This window comes from Garra rufa, chromosome 15 (genome assembly GCF_049309525.1).
Source record: "Garra rufa chromosome 15, GarRuf1.0, whole genome shotgun sequence".
Classification (NCBI taxonomy): domain Eukaryota; kingdom Metazoa; phylum Chordata; class Actinopteri; order Cypriniformes; family Cyprinidae; genus Garra; species Garra rufa.
The window spans coordinates 33,436,068-33,453,261 of NC_133375.1; the positions used below are offsets into that span (position 1 = coordinate 33,436,068).

Here is a 17,194-nt window from a genome sequence, read left to right on the forward strand (position 1 = left end):
ACATCTGTTTCTAATAAACAAAGCTGACACACAAGGAGTCGACTGTGGTAGGATGATTTATTGGTGCGGTAAACTAATATGCAGTGAGACGTTTTGCGTACTACTTACTATGGCTTGAATATGATGTTGAAATACAATTTTAATATGAAACCCTACAAAAAATATTTCTTTCCAAGTCAGAAGTACCATACAAATTATTAAAGGCAGTAAAAATGTAATTCAAGAATACACAGGTGTGAGATTGGTACTTTTTTCCATATTGCCAGTAGTGTACAAACCTGGTAGACTTTATATGTCATCTGAAATACAGCCACAGGCCTGAAGTTGCAACAACACATCTTGCAACCAGGCAATAAAAAAAAAACTCAGTAACATATTTACAGTCCTAAGAATCGAGTCCATATGTATGTGCTCATGTGTTGCAACATTTTATGCAATCCTTAACGAGTAAAAAAACTGATTTAGGAGGAAAAACAATCAGTTAAAGTATACACCAATTCAAGACACATGGCGTATTTGATGTGAAAATGCATTTAGAAAACCTATATGCTCAAAAACTTGAAAGCAACATCAATGATATAAACATCATGATATGAAACCTGCCGAATTCAAACCTCATCAAAATGAATGCAAACAGTACATGAAACATGGTTTGATGTCAAATGTTTTAACAAATACCTGTTTGGAAGCAGTAAGATAACACTAAAAGGTTTTTACATTCAACACAATATTAAGGCGGCTTGAAGACTTTGGTCTTTATGAGCAATAATCCGAGGAATCCAAACACTGTGCTCATACTGACATAAACTCCATATGTCACGCACATTGGTCTAGTTGGACTTGAGCGTATGTTTGTACTGCTGCTCTGCCTTGGGCTTTCAGCTGGAGGCAAAAAGAAGTTAAATTAGGCCTCGAAGTACTGTCTTTCCACTTTCTTAGTGACAGTGCTGCTGGACATCACTCCTCTCTGCACCATCTCCACCTGCCGTGTGATGGTGCCGCCCGATTCTGTGACCTGCCTGCTTGACATCATCATCATCCCGTCTAGAAAAAAAGAAAAAGAAAAAAAACACAAGCACATCAGACATAGATAGAATGAGGGAAACACATTTATATTACAATAATGTCTTTTATCTAGAATTTAATTTACTGAAATACAAATAAATTGCATTGAAATAAAATGGTAAAGAATTGTAATAAAATTGTAATACATTTTTTTTATTTTTAATACCATACTGTATGGTATTTCCAGAAATGTTAGATGATTAATATAAATATGTATTTAATTGAATAAATTATATTAAATATTATAAAATACTACATTTTTGTTAGGGGTCGTCTTATTGGTCTGACTGATTATCGGTATCGGTCTTTTAAAAAAAACGATTTGCTGATAAAATAATTTAAAAGCATTTAAAGAACATTTTTGTCAGAGCCCTTGTTATTCCTAATTTTGACATTAACATATGACATTAATTTTAACACCAGATGTTCATCATCAATCATCATCCCGTCTATAAAAAACACATCAGACATTAAAAGAATGAGGGAAACACATTTATATTACAATAAAATGTTTTATCTAGAATTCAATTATTTGAAATAAATACAAATAACATTTAAAAAAAAAATTTATTACATAATTTATTACATTTTTGAATTTTGAACATTATCATACACACGTACTTTATGGTATTTCCATAAATGTTAGATGAATAATAGAAATGTGTATCAAATATTATAAAATACTACTTTTTTTGTAGGAGTCGACCAATTATCGGTCTGGCAGATTATCGGTGCCGATATTAAGCGTTTTTATGGTTATCGGTATTGGTCATTTAAAAAAAAAAAGATTTGCCGATCAAATAATTAAAAACCATTTAAAGAAAGTTTTTGTCAGAGCTCTTGTTATTATTAATTTTGACATTTATTTTTACACCAGGCATATAATCATCATAGTGGCTAGAAAAATCTGACAGAATGAGGGAAACACATTTATATTACAATAAAGTCTTTTCTCTAAAATTAAATTAAATTACACCATCTGTGTTAAATTGTAATATTTTTATGTATTTATTTATTTAATAATAAAAAAATATTTTTAATGTTATCATACACACAACATACTGTATGGTATTTCCAGAAATGTTAGATGATTAATAGAAAGGAGTTTTTGTTGGAGTTGACTGATTATCTGTCTGGCAGATTATCGGTGCCGATATTAAGCGTTTTTATGGTTATCGGTATCGGTCATTTTCAAAACCGATTTGCCGATAAAATAATTTAAAAGCATTTAGAGGCAAACACATTTATATTACAATAAAAACTTTTATCTAGAATTTAATTAATTGAAATAGAAATAAATTGGAATAAAATACAATTTTCACCAACTGTTACATTTTTTATAATTTTGTATTTGTTTTTATTTATTTTTATAAAATTTTAACATACACACAACATACATACTTATAAATTATAATAAATATTATAAAATACTACTTTTTTGTGGGGGTTGACTTATCAGTCTGGCTGATTATCGGTGCCGATATTAAGCATTTTTATGGTTATCGGTTCAGTCATGAAAAAAAAACTATTTGCTGATAAAATAATTTTAAACAATTTAAAGAAAGTTTTTGTCAGAGCCCTTGTTATTCTTAATTTTTACATTAATTTTAATTTTTACACCAGATGTACAATCATCATCCCGTCTAGAAACAACATACATCAGACATTAACAGAAGGGAAACACATTTATATTACAATAAAATCTTTTATCTAGAATTTAATTACTTAAAATCAACTGTTAAATTTTTTATTGAATTTTTATTTATTATTATATTTTTTAACATTATCATACACACAACATACTTTATGGTATTTCTATTAAAGTTATATGATTAATAGAAATGTGTATTAATTACTATACAATACAATTTTTTTTTTGTAGGAGTCGACCGATTATCTGTCGATCAGTGCCGATATTAAGCGTTTTTATGGTTATCAGTATCGGTCATTTTTAAAATAAAATGGCGATAAAATAATTGAAAAGCATTTAAAGAAATTTTTGTCAGAGCCCTTGTTATTCTTAATTTTTACATTTATTTTTATTTCTACACCAGGCATATAATCATCATCCTGTCTAGTAAAAGCTGACACAGATAGAGGGAAACACATTTATATAACAATAAAATCTTTTATTATTAATGGTATCCAAAATAAAAGTTTTTGTGTATATATGTGTGTGTACTGTGTGTATTTATTATGTATATATAAATACACACACATGCATGTATATATTTGAGAAAAATATGTTATGTTTATATATTAAATATATTGTATGTAAATATTTTTAAAATATATACTGTATGTGTAATATACACAGTACACACACACATATATTATGTCAACAAAAACTTTTATTTTGGATTTTTGGATGTGATCAATTGCGATTAATTGTTGCCCAGCACTATAAAATACTACTTTTTTGTAGGGGTTGACAGATTATTGGTCTGGCCGATTATCAGTGCCGATATTAAGCATTTTTGTGGTTATCGGTATCGGTCACTTTCAAAAACTGATATGCCAATAAAATAATTTAAAAGCATTTAAAGAAAGTTTTTGTCAGAGCTCTTGTTATCCTTAATTTTGACATTCATTTTAATTTTTACACCAGACAAATATATATATATATATCAGTTCAAAATATAAGTTATCGGTCTACTTGATCTGTAATAATCGGTCTAGGATTTGACCCTGAAAAACACGTATCGGTCGACCCCTATTTTTTTTTATAATAAGTTTTATTTTATAATAATATTAGTAAAACTTTCCACAGTGGTCTATTTTACTTCAAATAATCAAACATAAGTGATAATTTCAATATTTTATTTTAGTTTTCTAAAAGAAATTTGGTACTGTATTTCAAAATTAAAACTTGTGTTCATTAAAATAAAAGACTGTGTTAATTAGATAACATTTTATTTAATTTTATAGATTTTTTTTATTTGATAAAAAGGTGTGCATAGCATAATTACCCAAAATGAATTAATTATGTTTTGTAGATTGAAGTTAAAAATTATAAAATATCTTTTTTTTGTTATATTTAATAAAATAGTATAATGTAATATAGTAAAACTTAACTTAAAACTTAAACCCCCGGTTTCACAGACAAGGCTTAAGCCTAATCCTAGACTAAACTGTAAATCTGAGCTGTTTCAACTGAAAATAAACTTGCACTGACTGATCTTAAACTATATCAGTGCCTTTGTTTTGTCTTAGGATGCACATCGGTAATGTTTTTTTCTTAACAAGTTTATAAATAATTTCTTAAATGTCCTAATTGAATTATGGCCTAATCCTGGTTTAGTCTAAGCCCTCTCTGAGAAACCGGGCCAAAGAGTCAAACATAAAAATTAATCAATAGGTTTAAATATGAATTTTAATATGTTATTTATTTATTTATTTATTGGTCCGTGTGAGCTTATTTGTTAACTTAATAAAATTTGTCTAATTTAAAAAATATACATTTGAGAAAAAAATTCTACATATTACAAAATAAATAATGAATCAAAATGAAACAAATTCTTTAAATGTGAATTTTGCCCCTGGAGGATGTAGTGTGTGTTGCTACCTGGAGACACGAAGGGTTCTGAGAACATGGAGTGTGAAGTAATCTCTGTTGGTAGGTTGAACACCTCTCTCTTTGTGACTGAATGACCGCTGTACTGTGACATGGAGCCTGAGGAGGACCAGAAAAAAAGAAGAGATGATTAAAACAAACTCCAAAAAGCTAAATTTATTACCAGTGATTTTCCTCAATGACATAATAAAATGTAATGCAATGTATTTATGACTAAAAAAAAAAAGAGTATTCATCAGGAAATAATAGAGGGCAAGACTTGATTTCATTCATTGCGATTTGACTGGATGATAAAAAGCAGGATTTTTTATTACTGAAGCATTCAAGGCCTAAAGCTTTAACACTCTCTCTGTCACACTGTTGTAATGTCCCACATACTTCCATCTTGGGATTCGATGGTGATGATGCCCTCTCGCTCCGGTCCAAAGCCCTGCGTGGTCTGGGCTTGAACTTTGAATTTGTACGGCATGTTTTCTTTCAGGTCAGACACAGTCAAAGAAGTTGCAGCATTGCCATTCACCTGGAAGGAGCGAAGATCTCCTACAAGGATATCAAAGATACAGCCTTAACAAGGAAGCTAAAGAACCAGAGTTGCTTCTGATTGTTGCAGGTGTGACTGCTGTTCAAATTTATATAGATTCAGAGTTCAAATATGTCAAATGTCAAATAAAGAGGGTGGTGTCTGACCTCCACCGTGCAGCTGTTCACATGTAACCACGTAGCCCAGGATGTCCCCGTTGGGTTTGCGAGGTTTCTCCCAGCTCAGCTGCAGCGTGTCTGGACTCAAAGCTGTGAAGATCAAAGGTCCTGGAGCGCTGGGAGTGCTGAGTGTGAATGGGGATCCTATATGACAGCACACACATATTTATACACGTTTAAGAAAATGATACACTGCTAATGCTGGTATTAGCTACTTTGCCCCCTTTAAATGAAGGAATGAAGGTGTTCTTACCTGGCATTGGGCTTAGTGGACTCTTGGGGTCGACAGCAGACTCAATGGTAATGACTCCCTCTCTCTCAGGACCCCAGCCCTCTCGACTCTGGGCCTTCACTTTGAAGATGTAGGAATGGTTGGGCAGGAGATCCTGAACCACCACAGAGTTCTGAGCAGGATTCTTCACCTCTACACGCTTTACCTCACCTATAAGAGAAACAAAAGACAATCAAAAACGTGACCCTGGACCACAAAACCAATCATAAGGGTCGATTTTTTTAAATTAAGATCATCTGAAAGCTGAATAAATAAGCTTTTTATTGATGTATGGTTTGTTAGGATATGAAAATGTTTGAAAATCTGGAATCTGAGGGTGCAAAAAAATCTAAATATTGAGAAAATTGCCTTTAAAGTCGTCTAAATGAAGTTCTTAGCAATGCATATTACTAATTAAAAATTAAGTTTTGATATATTTACAATAGGAAATTTACACAATTTATTAATGGAACATGATCTTTACGTAATACCCTAATTATTTTTGGCATAAAAGAAAAATCGATAATTTTAACCTATTGTTACAAATGTACACATGCTGCAGTCTTTTTGACTGGTTTTGTGGTCCAGGGTCACATTTATGAAAAAAATAGATGAATACTGATTGATAATTGAACTATATAATCACTGAATATACTAAAGTTAGAAGGAAGTGTAGTATAACAATAAAAAAAAACTTTTAAAAAGCTTTTATTATTATTATTTTTTTATTAAGAAAGTTTCCATTATTATTTCTGCTTATCCTTCACATATTTTATGGGAAATTAAGCTAAAATTAAAAATGTTTAATATATATATATATATATATATATATATATATATATAAATAAAAATACCATTTTAGTTTCATTTTAACTTAATATCTTAAATTATAACTTTTTAATTAAAATAAAAGACTGTTTATTAGATAGTATTTTATTTACTAAAAATTGTATGTATTTTACAAAATATGCATAATCACCCAAAATGAATTATGTTTTGTACGTTTATAATAAATATTATAAAATATTGACTTATTTTTAAATTATATTTAATAAAATATAGTATAGTAATATAGTATAGTAAAACTTAATTTCTGACTGTGGTCTATTTTATTCCAAAGAATCATACATAAATTTAAATATTTATTGAATATTCAACATTTATATATATATATATATATATATATATATATAAAAATAAATTTATGATCATTTGCAAATTTATTAAATGTAAAAAAAAAAAAGATTTATTATCTTATATATAATCATTTTAGCAATTAATTTTCATAAACATTTAATTGTCATCATATATATACAGTAAGGCAATGAATTGCTAAATTATAGTATAAAATTGAATGTAGTTTCATATATTTATAATGAATATGTATGATAACTAAGATTGAGATATAAATATGATTGAGAAGAGATGGATCACCTCCATTGAGTAGCTGGTAAAGGACGCAGTAGCCCAGCACATCGGTCTCACAGTGGGGCTCCTGCCAGCTGACTTTCAGGGCCGTGGGCCCCAGGGCAGAGAACACCAGTCTGCTCGGAGTCTCAGGAACACCAGGGTTGAAGCGAGAATCTGAGGGCACCAGCAGTGCAGGCGGTAAAATGTCAAACCACAGAACAGACATATTCAATTTTGCAACCACAAATTGTTTTATTGGTTCAGCACTGGGGAAACAGCAGGGAATTGGCTGAGGTGTGTCAGTCTGTAAGTAAGTGAAAGCAGAGATGCTTCAAACTTAACTACATTTCTCAGTAGTATGACAGTAGCTCAGCTGATTTTTTCTAAATGGTACAAACGGATACTTTTCCACAAACTAATTCTCACAACCGTTCAGTGTAAAATGTTTTTGATGTCATTATATTTTGTGAACTAATAAAATAATCAAATGCGCTCTACTAAAACGAAGATTTTGAGAAATTAATTTTCATGAATCCGTTTATTCATGTAAATGTACTGATTCATTTGGTTCTATGCACTGCATTTTGTCTTTTTTAAATATACACTATCAGTCAAAAGTTTTTGGACAGCAAGATTTTTAATGTTTTTTTTTTAAAGAAGTCTCTTCTGCTTACCAAGCCTGCATTTATTTGATCTAAAGTACAACAAAAACAGTAACATTTTGAAATATTTTTACTATTTAAAATAACTGTTTTCTATTTAAATATCTATTCAAATGTACTTTTCCTGTGATTTCAAAGCTGATTTTTTTAGCTCCAGTCAGATGATCCTTCAGAAATCATTCTAATACTCTGATTTGCCGCTCAAAAAACATTTTTTATTATTATGTTGAAAACGGCTGAGTAGAATATTTTCAGGTTTCTTTGATGAATAGAAAGTTCAGCATTTATCTGAAATAGAAATCTTTTATAACATTATAAATGTCGTTATCATCATCATCATGCTTTTGATTAATTTAAAGCATCCTTGCTAAATAAAAGTATGAATTTCTATAAAGTATAATTTCTTTCCCCCTCTAAAAAAGTTATACTGATTCTAGGTTTTAAATGGTAGTGTATAATGTTACATTATAAACATTTAAAACTGTTTTAAATATTCATAATAATACTAATAATACATGTTTCTTGAACAGCAAATCAGCATATTAGAATGATTTCTGAAGGATCATGTGACGCTAAAGACTGGAGAAATGTTGCTGAGAATTAAGCTTTGATCACAGGAATAATTACATTTTAAAGAAAAACTACATTTTAAAATATATTTAAATAGAAAGCAGTTGTTTTAAATAGTATTTCAAATATTTCATAATATTAATGTTTTTGCTGAATTTTGGATCAAAAAAAAATCTTTTCAAAAACTTTTGACTGGTATATATTGTTTTTATTTGGTGTTTTACATTATGAAAGGCTTGTCACTTAGGAAGTTACGGTTTCAAAGTACCCTCTCCCGATGCACTGATGGTTGTTTCCTGGTTCACTCACCCTGAAGCACACTATCCAGGTTCTGCAGTGCATCGTTGATATCTTCAGACTGAGTACGAGCTCTGGAGCTCAAGCTGTAGCTGGTAGTTGTACTCTGGCTGAAGCTAGAGACCCCTGAGAGACAGCCAAGCCACGGCAGGGTGGGGTACGGCAGGGTGTGGCGGTAAAAGGGTTGGCAGGGAGCCGTCGCATGACGAGAAAACAGTGGCAGAAAAAAAAAGTGTAGAGAGAAGACAAATGGCATAAGGGGGAGAACAAGAAGGGCAGGATTGAAGCGAGAGTCAAAAGCCAAAAGCTGCACCTTGCGAGGCAGTATATCAAATTTCATTGGCTTTGTGCAGGCAGATCCACCAAGCTCAATTTACCTAATTTGTCCAAAAATCCACCAGACAGGTTTCCCATGACGATAGAATCCCTCACACCATCACTGTCCGTGTAATGCCTGTTATCAGAACGCTTCCTCATGATCACTTCCTCTTTGTGAAGTCCGCCGTCCCTAAGATCATATGTGTGAGTAGTTGAGCCTCCTGATTGTGACAAAAAACAATGATTGATTAATGAGCTATAGAGACAACTGACAATTTAGTTTGAAGTCAAAAGTTCACATACACCTTGCAGAATCTGCAAAATGTTAATTATCATACAAAATGCATGTTATTTTTTATTTAGTACCGACCTGAATAAGATATCTCGCGTAAAAGACGTTTCCATATAGTCCACAAGAGAAAATAATAGGTACATTTATAAAAATGACCCTGTTCAAAAATTTACTTACACTTGATTCTTAATACTGTCTTGTTACCTGAATGATCCACAGATGTGTTTTTTGTTTAGTGATGTGTGTTCATGAGTCCCTTGTTTGTCCTGAACAGTTAAGTTGCCCGCTGTTCTTTAGAAAATGCCTTCAGGTCCCACAAATTCTTTGGTTTTTCAACATGTTTATGTATTTGAACCTTTTCCAACAATGACTGTATGAGTTTGAGATCCATCTTTTCACACTGAGGACAACCGAGGTACTCATATGCAACTATTAAAGAAGGTTCAAATGCTCACTGATGCTCCAGAATGAAAAATGATGCATTAAGTGCAGGGGGTGTAAACTTTTGAACAGAATAAAAAATGTAATTTTTTTTCTTATTTTGCCTTAATATCATATTTTTTTCATTTAGTACTGCTCTTCAGAACCTACAGAAGATACTAACATGTTTCCCAAAGGACAAAATAAGTGCAATTTACCTTGACCTTCAAATTCAAAAAGTTTTCACCCCCCGGTTCTTAATGTATTGTTTCCTTCTGGAGCATCAGTGAGCATTTGAACCTTCTGTAATAGCTGCATATGAGTCCCTCAGTTGTCCTCAGTGTGAAAAAATGGATCTTATAATCAGTCATTGTTGGAAATCGTTCAAATACACAAAAAGCTGAAAAACCACAGAATTTGAGGAACATTTGAGAACAGCGGGCAGTTTAACAAGGAACTCATGAACACCTTTTACTAAACAAAAAAACAGCTGTGGATCATTCAGGTAACTATTATTTTCTCTTGTGGACTTTATGTAAATGTCTTTTATGTGAAATATCTTATTCAGGTCAGTACTAAATAAAAAATAACATGCATTTTGTATGTAAAATTTTTACAAAAGCTATTTTTACAAAAGCTGTTTTGGTAAAATAATTAACTTTTTGCAGATTCTGCAAGGTGTATATAAACTTTTGACTTCAACTATATGTACTGAATCAAATAATAATTCATAAACCCATAAACCTAATGTCATTTCAAACCCATATTACTGTCTTACTGTCATGGAACACAAAATCAGGCTTAGAACGACATGAGGATGAGTGAATTGGTTTTTTGAGTCTCTAATTCTCTGATACCTTTGCCAGAAATGTATGTTGTTGTGCTGCTGTGATTGGTCACACCAGGACGGGGTGTAGAATGACTGTATGTGGATGAGGAGGAGCTGACGTTGCGGGAAAGAGAACCGCTTCCTCCCGGAAACAGGAAATTCTGGTCCCACTTTCCATTTACAAACTGATCTGTAAATACACATAAAGAAGACAATATCATGAAGTAGCATATTCACAGTAGAAGTCAGCGCTTCAGAATAGGGAACAGAGGAGGGAATCACCTCAACAGACCAACACTGCAGAAAGCCTCTAAATTCAGCAATGGTAGCAATGGAATTAGCGGTCTACATAAAGATGCCAATTAGCACTCTGATACTCTTGATGCCAATTAGCACTCAAGCGACTTTGCTAGCACAGCTTTGGGTTGACGTTGGGTATAGATGGCATGCTGTCTGCCAGGGACAGGTCTTCACCTTGTGGCAGCGTCTGTGCATTACTATCGCTGGCATCTGGGGCCGGGCTCAGGCGGAGGGGGATGATGTCAGCAGGCAGTTTCCAGGACACTTTACGGAGATCCAGGTCCGAACCGACTAGCTGGACATGCTTCCAGCGTGAGCCTTCGGTAATCATGTGGGGAAGCAAGCAAGGCACAGAGGATGTGTGTGCTGTCTGTGCTCAACTTAATTCACCCAAAACTGAAAATTCTGTCATTTATTACCACATTTTCAAACCCTTATGACTTTCTTGAATACAGAAGAAGTTAGGCAAAACTTTGAGGGAATGGGGCTATAAAGCTCTAACAAATAAAAACAATTGAACTTCTGTCAGTAATTACTCACACTCATGTCATACCAAACAAGTAAGATCTTTGTTCGTCTTCATAACACAAATTAATATATTTTAGATTAAATCCAAGAGCTTTCTGACCCTGCATAGACAGCCATGCAACTACCATGTTCAAGGCTCAGAAAGGTAGTAAGGATATTGTTAAAATAGTCCATGTGACATCAGTGGTTAAACCGTAAAGTTAAGAAGCTATGAGACTACCTTTTTTGTGTGCAAAGAAAGCAAAAATAAAACTTAATTCAACTTAATACAACACTTTTGTGAACACACACAGCAAATACTGACACAGAAGATTAGAAATAGTTGAATAATGTCGTATTTTTGCTTTCTTTGTACACAAAAAGTATTCTTGTGGCTTCATAAAATTACGGTTGAACCACTGATGTCACATGGACTATTTTAACAATGTCCTTACTTCCTTTCTCAGCCTTGAGTGTAGTAGATGCGTTGCTGTCTTTGCAGGGTCAGAATTCTGTCAGATTTAATCAAAAATATCCTAATTTGTGTTCTGAAGATGAACGAAGGTCTTACGGGTTTGAAACAACATAAGGGTGAGTAATTAATGACAGAATTGTAATTTTTGAGTGAACTATGCCTTTAATACGGTATATTTATATCCAATATGGACCATAATAGATATATAGATATATAGTGATGGTAGTTTTATGTTTTTTTTTATGTCATTTTAAAGCATCCACTCCCAATAACTGTGATTTTATGAAAAATATCTGCATCTCCTTATATAAATAATGACAGAATTTTCATATTTGGGTGAACTGTTCCTTTAATAGCTAGAGTTAGGCAAAGAAGGAAAGAAGAAAAGGTGGGAAGCTGATGTCTTCTGAGCCCATCCATGATGCTAGCGATATTTAGCAAGGCCGAGTAAACAGTCTGATCATTCTTGACAAATACGAGACGAAGGAGCCCAAACTTTACAGCTGGAACATTCGCTAAATGTTGCACAAACATTTAGCTTCCATAAATAGCCCAATCACCCAGTTTTACAAAGCCAGAAAGAAAAAGATAGTGTTCCATGGCAAGTGATTTTTGGGGTCTTCAGGGGACTAGAAAGAGCCTTTCGGTTTCAACAGGAGCGGCATATGAATGATGTAAGGACATCATCCTGTAACGCTGCAGATGAAGGCAGACCATGGCCATGACCAGTAGTTTCTACAGGTCAACGTAGCACGAAAAAGCTTTTGAATGCTTGAAACAATTCCTTGTTCAGGCATGCAATACAGACAAGCATTGACATGTTTTGGAAAACATAAGTCTTGTTTTAGTTCCCTCCTATCCCTGATGAAAAGATGACTATTGTCAGGATGATAGTGTGCTGGTGTCCCCTTTACCAAGAGTTGTATGACCAACCAGTTTACCCATGCTGGTTGCATTTTATCCTGGACTTTTCAGCAAGGATGTGCAGTAAACACACTACTGTTCAAGTTTGGGGCCGCCAAGATTTTATGTTTTTTTATGTTCTTTTATGCTTAACATACATTTATTTGATCAAAATAGTAAAAACAGTAAAGTTATGAAATATTATTTAAAATAACATTTTTTTATTTTAATATACTTTAAAATACAATTTATTCCTGTGGTGGCAAAACTGATTTTTAGCATCATTACTCAAGCCTTCAATGCCACATGATCCTTCAGAAATCATTCTAAGATGCTGATTTGGTACTCAAGAAAAATGTCTTATTATTATCAAGTCTTGAAAACTGTGATGCATTTTTTTTCAGGACTTTTGGATGAATACAAAGTTCAAAAGAGCAGTATTTATTTGAAACAGAAATACAGTTGAAGTCAAAAGTTTAATTTTAATTATTTGTTAATTATTCTACCAAAATAAGAGAGATCATACAAAATGTACGTTATTTTTTTATTCAGTACTGACATGAATAAGATATTTCACCTAAATGTGTTTACATATAGCCTACAAGAGAAAATAATAGTTACATTTATAAAAATGAGCCTGTGTTTCTTTTTGTTTAGTGATAGTTGTTCATGAGTCCCTTGTTTGTCCTGAAAAGTTAAACAGCTCGCTGTTCTTTGGTTTTTCAGCATTTTTGCGTATTTGAACCCTTTCCAACAATGACTGTATGATTTTGAGATCCATCTCACACTGAGGAGAACTAAGAGAATCATATGCTACTATTACAGAAGGTTCAAACGCTTACTGATGCTCCAGAAAGAAAAACAATGCATTCAGAGCTGGGGGTATAAACTTTTGAACAGAATGTTCATTTTTATTATTTTGCCTAAATATCATGAAGGACATGAAGGATTTTTCTGAAGAACAGCGGGCAGTTTAACTGTTCAGGACTATTATTTTCTCTTGTGGACTATATGTAAATGTATTTTATGTGAAATATCATATTCAGGTTAGTACTAAAAAAATTATCCTTCTTATTTTGGTAAAATTATTACCATTTTGCAGATTCTGCAAGATGTATGTTAATTCTTGACTTCAACTGTATTTTGAAATATAAAAACACTTTACTGTCACTTTTGACCAATTTAATGCATCCTTGCTTAATTAAAATATTAATTTCTTTCTTGCTGACCCCAAACTTTTGAACGGTGGTGTACATTGATTCCAATGCATTGCAACAGTGCACCACATCACAAAAGACACCCACCTTCAGTCAGATCTGTGACGCTAGGCCTCTGGCTAACCGTTGGGGATCGTAGTACTTCATTACTGTACATCAGATAGCTGTCATATTCTTCGCCAGCTTCTGCATCCACAATGGGAATGTCGGGAATGATGGGAACTATAAACCAGAACAAACAACACAATCAATTCTCAATCAGTAAAATGGTTTATTAAACAGTTGCTCGGATCAAACTCCATTTTTGAGGCGCTTACTTGACATGGGTCTGGTAGGTTGTGAAGCCAGGTTGATTGTGGCGTCTCTGTACGGGCCCCAGCCCACCTTATTGCGAGCACGCACTTTGTAACAGTAGGTCTGAGAGGGCTGCAGGTTCTCAATGAGAAGCATACGCTTTTTAGGGTTGTCAATCATTACCTTCTTAGAAGGCCCAGTAGGCTCTAAACAGAGAAAGAAACATGTGCAGTCAGAGGAGCACTAAATGTTACAATACTGACACACAGATGCTATAATAAGCATTTTAAGACTCCTACTCTTGTCCTCATCGATGGGAGTGTAGATAACCTCATATGCAGTGATGACACCATTCGTCTCTGCTGGTTCTGCCCAGCTGACCTGAGTGACAGTGGGGCTGATGACGTTGAAAGCCAGGCGACCAGGTTCACCAGGTACTAAAGGGGTAAAACAATGCAGATGGCCATGTTTGTGAGACAGAAACTTCAAAAAGCATCAACTGGTGTGCTAGAAAAAGCCAAATATGAAAAGTATGACATGCATGCTTCCAAACATCCAACACAAAATCCAGAGATTGACCTACCATCCTCTAGAGTCTGGCATTGGATGATATCACTGTAATTGCCGTCTCCAAGTGCATTGTAGCCACACACGCGCATCTCATAATCGCAATACGGGTAGAGATTAGTCAGCTCGGCTTGAGGAGACTTCACATCCAACACCTGAGCATCAGCCTCAGGGTCTCCATAAATCCAGTACTTCACCTGGAACGAGCAAATCACAGCTTAAATTACATGTTTAACAGGATTTTCAACAGGCTTTTTAGGTAAGCTATTGTTTACTGAAATATTAAATGTAATTCTGAAACTTTACAACAGAAATGACTGGAACTAGGACTAAAAAATAGCACAAGATGTGACCCTGAACTACAAAACCAGTCTTAAGTAGCACAGGTATATTTGTAGCTATAGCCAATAACACACTGTATAGGTCAAAATAATCGATTTTCCTTTTATGCCAAAAATCATTAGGATATTAAGTAAAGATCATGTTCCATGAAGATATTTTGTATATTTTCTTTCGTAAATATATCAAAACGTAATTTTTGATTAGTAATATGCATTGTTAAGAACTTCATTTGGACAACTTTAAAGGCGATTTTCTCAATATTTAGATTTTTCTGCACGCTTAGATTTCTGATTTTCAAATAGTTGTATCGCAGCCAAATATTGTCCTATCCTAACAAACCATACATCAATGGAAAGCTTATTTATTCAGTCATAAGGGTCTCAATTGACCCTTATGAATGGTTTTGTGGTCCAAATGTCATGTCACAACTCACAGTGTATAATCTCCTAACCTGTATGTTTCACAAACACTACTGTTTAAATGTTTGAGGTCATTTAATTAAAAAAATTAAAATTAATTTAGGTAATAAAAAAATATAATTCAGCAAGGACACATTAAATTGATCAAAACTGGCAGTAAAGACATGTATAACGTTACAACAGGTTTCTATTTCAAATAAATGCTGTTCTTTTGACATTCTATTCATTAAAGGATCCTGGAAAAACTGTATCACAGTTTTCACAAAAATATTAAGATCCTGGAAAAAAAAAAACTGCACCACAGTTTCCACAAAAAAAATTTAAGCACAACTTTTTTTGAGATAATAATAAGAGAAATTCTTTAGCATTCTAAAGCAGTATCATTCCTGAAGGATCATGTATTTCACATTTTTGATCAAATAAATGAGCCTTGTTGAGTCTAAGAGACTTAAAAATGATTCAAATCATTTAACTCATATATATGTACTGTATATTAGGGATGCACCGGTTGACCGGCCATAAATCGAAACCGGAAGTGTTTTTTTCCGGAAGTGTGTACGCGGGCCGCGGGATTCGATTCATTCAGAAACATGTCACTTGTGTGGAGGTTTTTCGAAATCTGTGAGCAGGACGTGAAGATTGCAATCTGCAATGTCTGCAAAGGACAGCTGCTTTTCTGTGCTCGCTGAAGTTGCGCGAGCGTACCTGTCCTCGCCCTGCACAAGCGCAGACAGCGAACGTTTGTTCAGCTCAGCTTCTCACGTGACAGATGAAAAAAGAAACAGACTCACTTGTGACAAAGCTGAGATGCTTATTTTTGTAAAAAAAAAACAACAAGCATTACTTTACTTTTAAGAAGCCAAAAATAAAAGTCTGTTCTGTTAAGAATGATTATTATTATTTTACATTAAAATGCCTGTTGGCTTACTGTTTTACTTTACTAAAAGCATGTTTTACTTATTAAACTGTATTTAATTTCATATTTTTTATTTATTATTTAATTTCAGATGTCAGATGCTATTGATTCAATAACCAAAGCCAGTTTGGCCTGTTAAATACTAAATAAACATGTTGTTTATGTTGTTTACTTACATAACTTCTTGTTTTTGAAAAAATCGGAATCGGAATCGGCCAGCTTGCTTGTAAAAAATCGGTATCGGAATCGGCCATGAAAAATCATGATCGGTGCATCCCTACTGTATATGAATCATTGTTTTATATACCATTAAATTTACTTTAAACACTATAAATTAAAAAAAATTGTGAATAAATTCACACTGTGAGTTATAAAGCCTATATTTTCTCCTGTCATATTCTTTTGCATCTACATATTTAAGTTAACACTACCTCATACTGGTTGATGCCGTGTAAATATTGAAGCTTTAACACATTTGTGACCCTGGACCACAAAACCAGTCATAAGGTTAAATTTGACAAAACTGAGATGTATACATCATATGAAAGCTCAACAAATAAGCTTTCTTTTGATGTATGGTTTGTTAGGATAGGACAATATTTGGCTGAGATACATCTATTTGAATATCTGAAATCTGAGGAAAAATCTAAATACTGAGAAAATCACCTTTAAAGTTGTCCAAATTAGGTTCTTAACAATGCATTTTACTAATCAAAAATTACATTTTGATATATTTACAGTAGGAATTTTACAAAAAAATCTTCATGGAACATGATCTTTACTTAATTTCCTAATGATTTTTGGCATAAAAGAAAAATCAAAAATTTTGACCCATGCAATGTATTTT

General features: G+C 33.0%; 1 protein-coding gene across 2 annotated transcripts in view; it reads right to left on the bottom strand.

The window, feature by feature from the left end:
* Positions 1-38: 38 nt before the first annotated feature.
* itgb4 (integrin, beta 4) overlaps positions 39-17,194 on the bottom strand; it is a 36,525-nt gene continuing 19,369 nt past the window's right edge. The window contains exons 30-42 of one of the 2 annotated variants that reach the window (XM_073819783.1): positions 14,687-14,867; positions 14,403-14,540; positions 14,127-14,309; positions 13,897-14,031; positions 10,436-10,597; positions 8,926-9,087; positions 8,561-8,674; positions 7,044-7,193; positions 5,592-5,780; positions 5,327-5,482; positions 5,018-5,179; positions 4,631-4,738; positions 39-1,044 (exon numbers count right to left, since the gene is read on the bottom strand). In XM_073819783.1, the coding sequence (XP_073675884.1) occupies positions 905-1,044; positions 4,631-4,738; positions 5,018-5,179; positions 5,327-5,482; positions 5,592-5,780; positions 7,044-7,193; positions 8,561-8,674; positions 8,926-9,087; positions 10,436-10,597; positions 13,897-14,031; positions 14,127-14,309; positions 14,403-14,540; positions 14,687-14,867 (1,980 nt within the window). In that variant the 3' untranslated portion in view covers positions 39-904. The remainder of the gene's footprint in view (positions 1,045-4,630; positions 4,739-5,017; positions 5,180-5,326; positions 5,483-5,591; positions 5,781-7,043; positions 7,194-8,560; positions 8,675-8,925; positions 9,088-10,435; positions 10,598-13,896; positions 14,032-14,126; positions 14,310-14,402; positions 14,541-14,686; positions 14,868-17,194) is intronic. The other variant, XM_073819784.1, reaches the window with a different exon arrangement.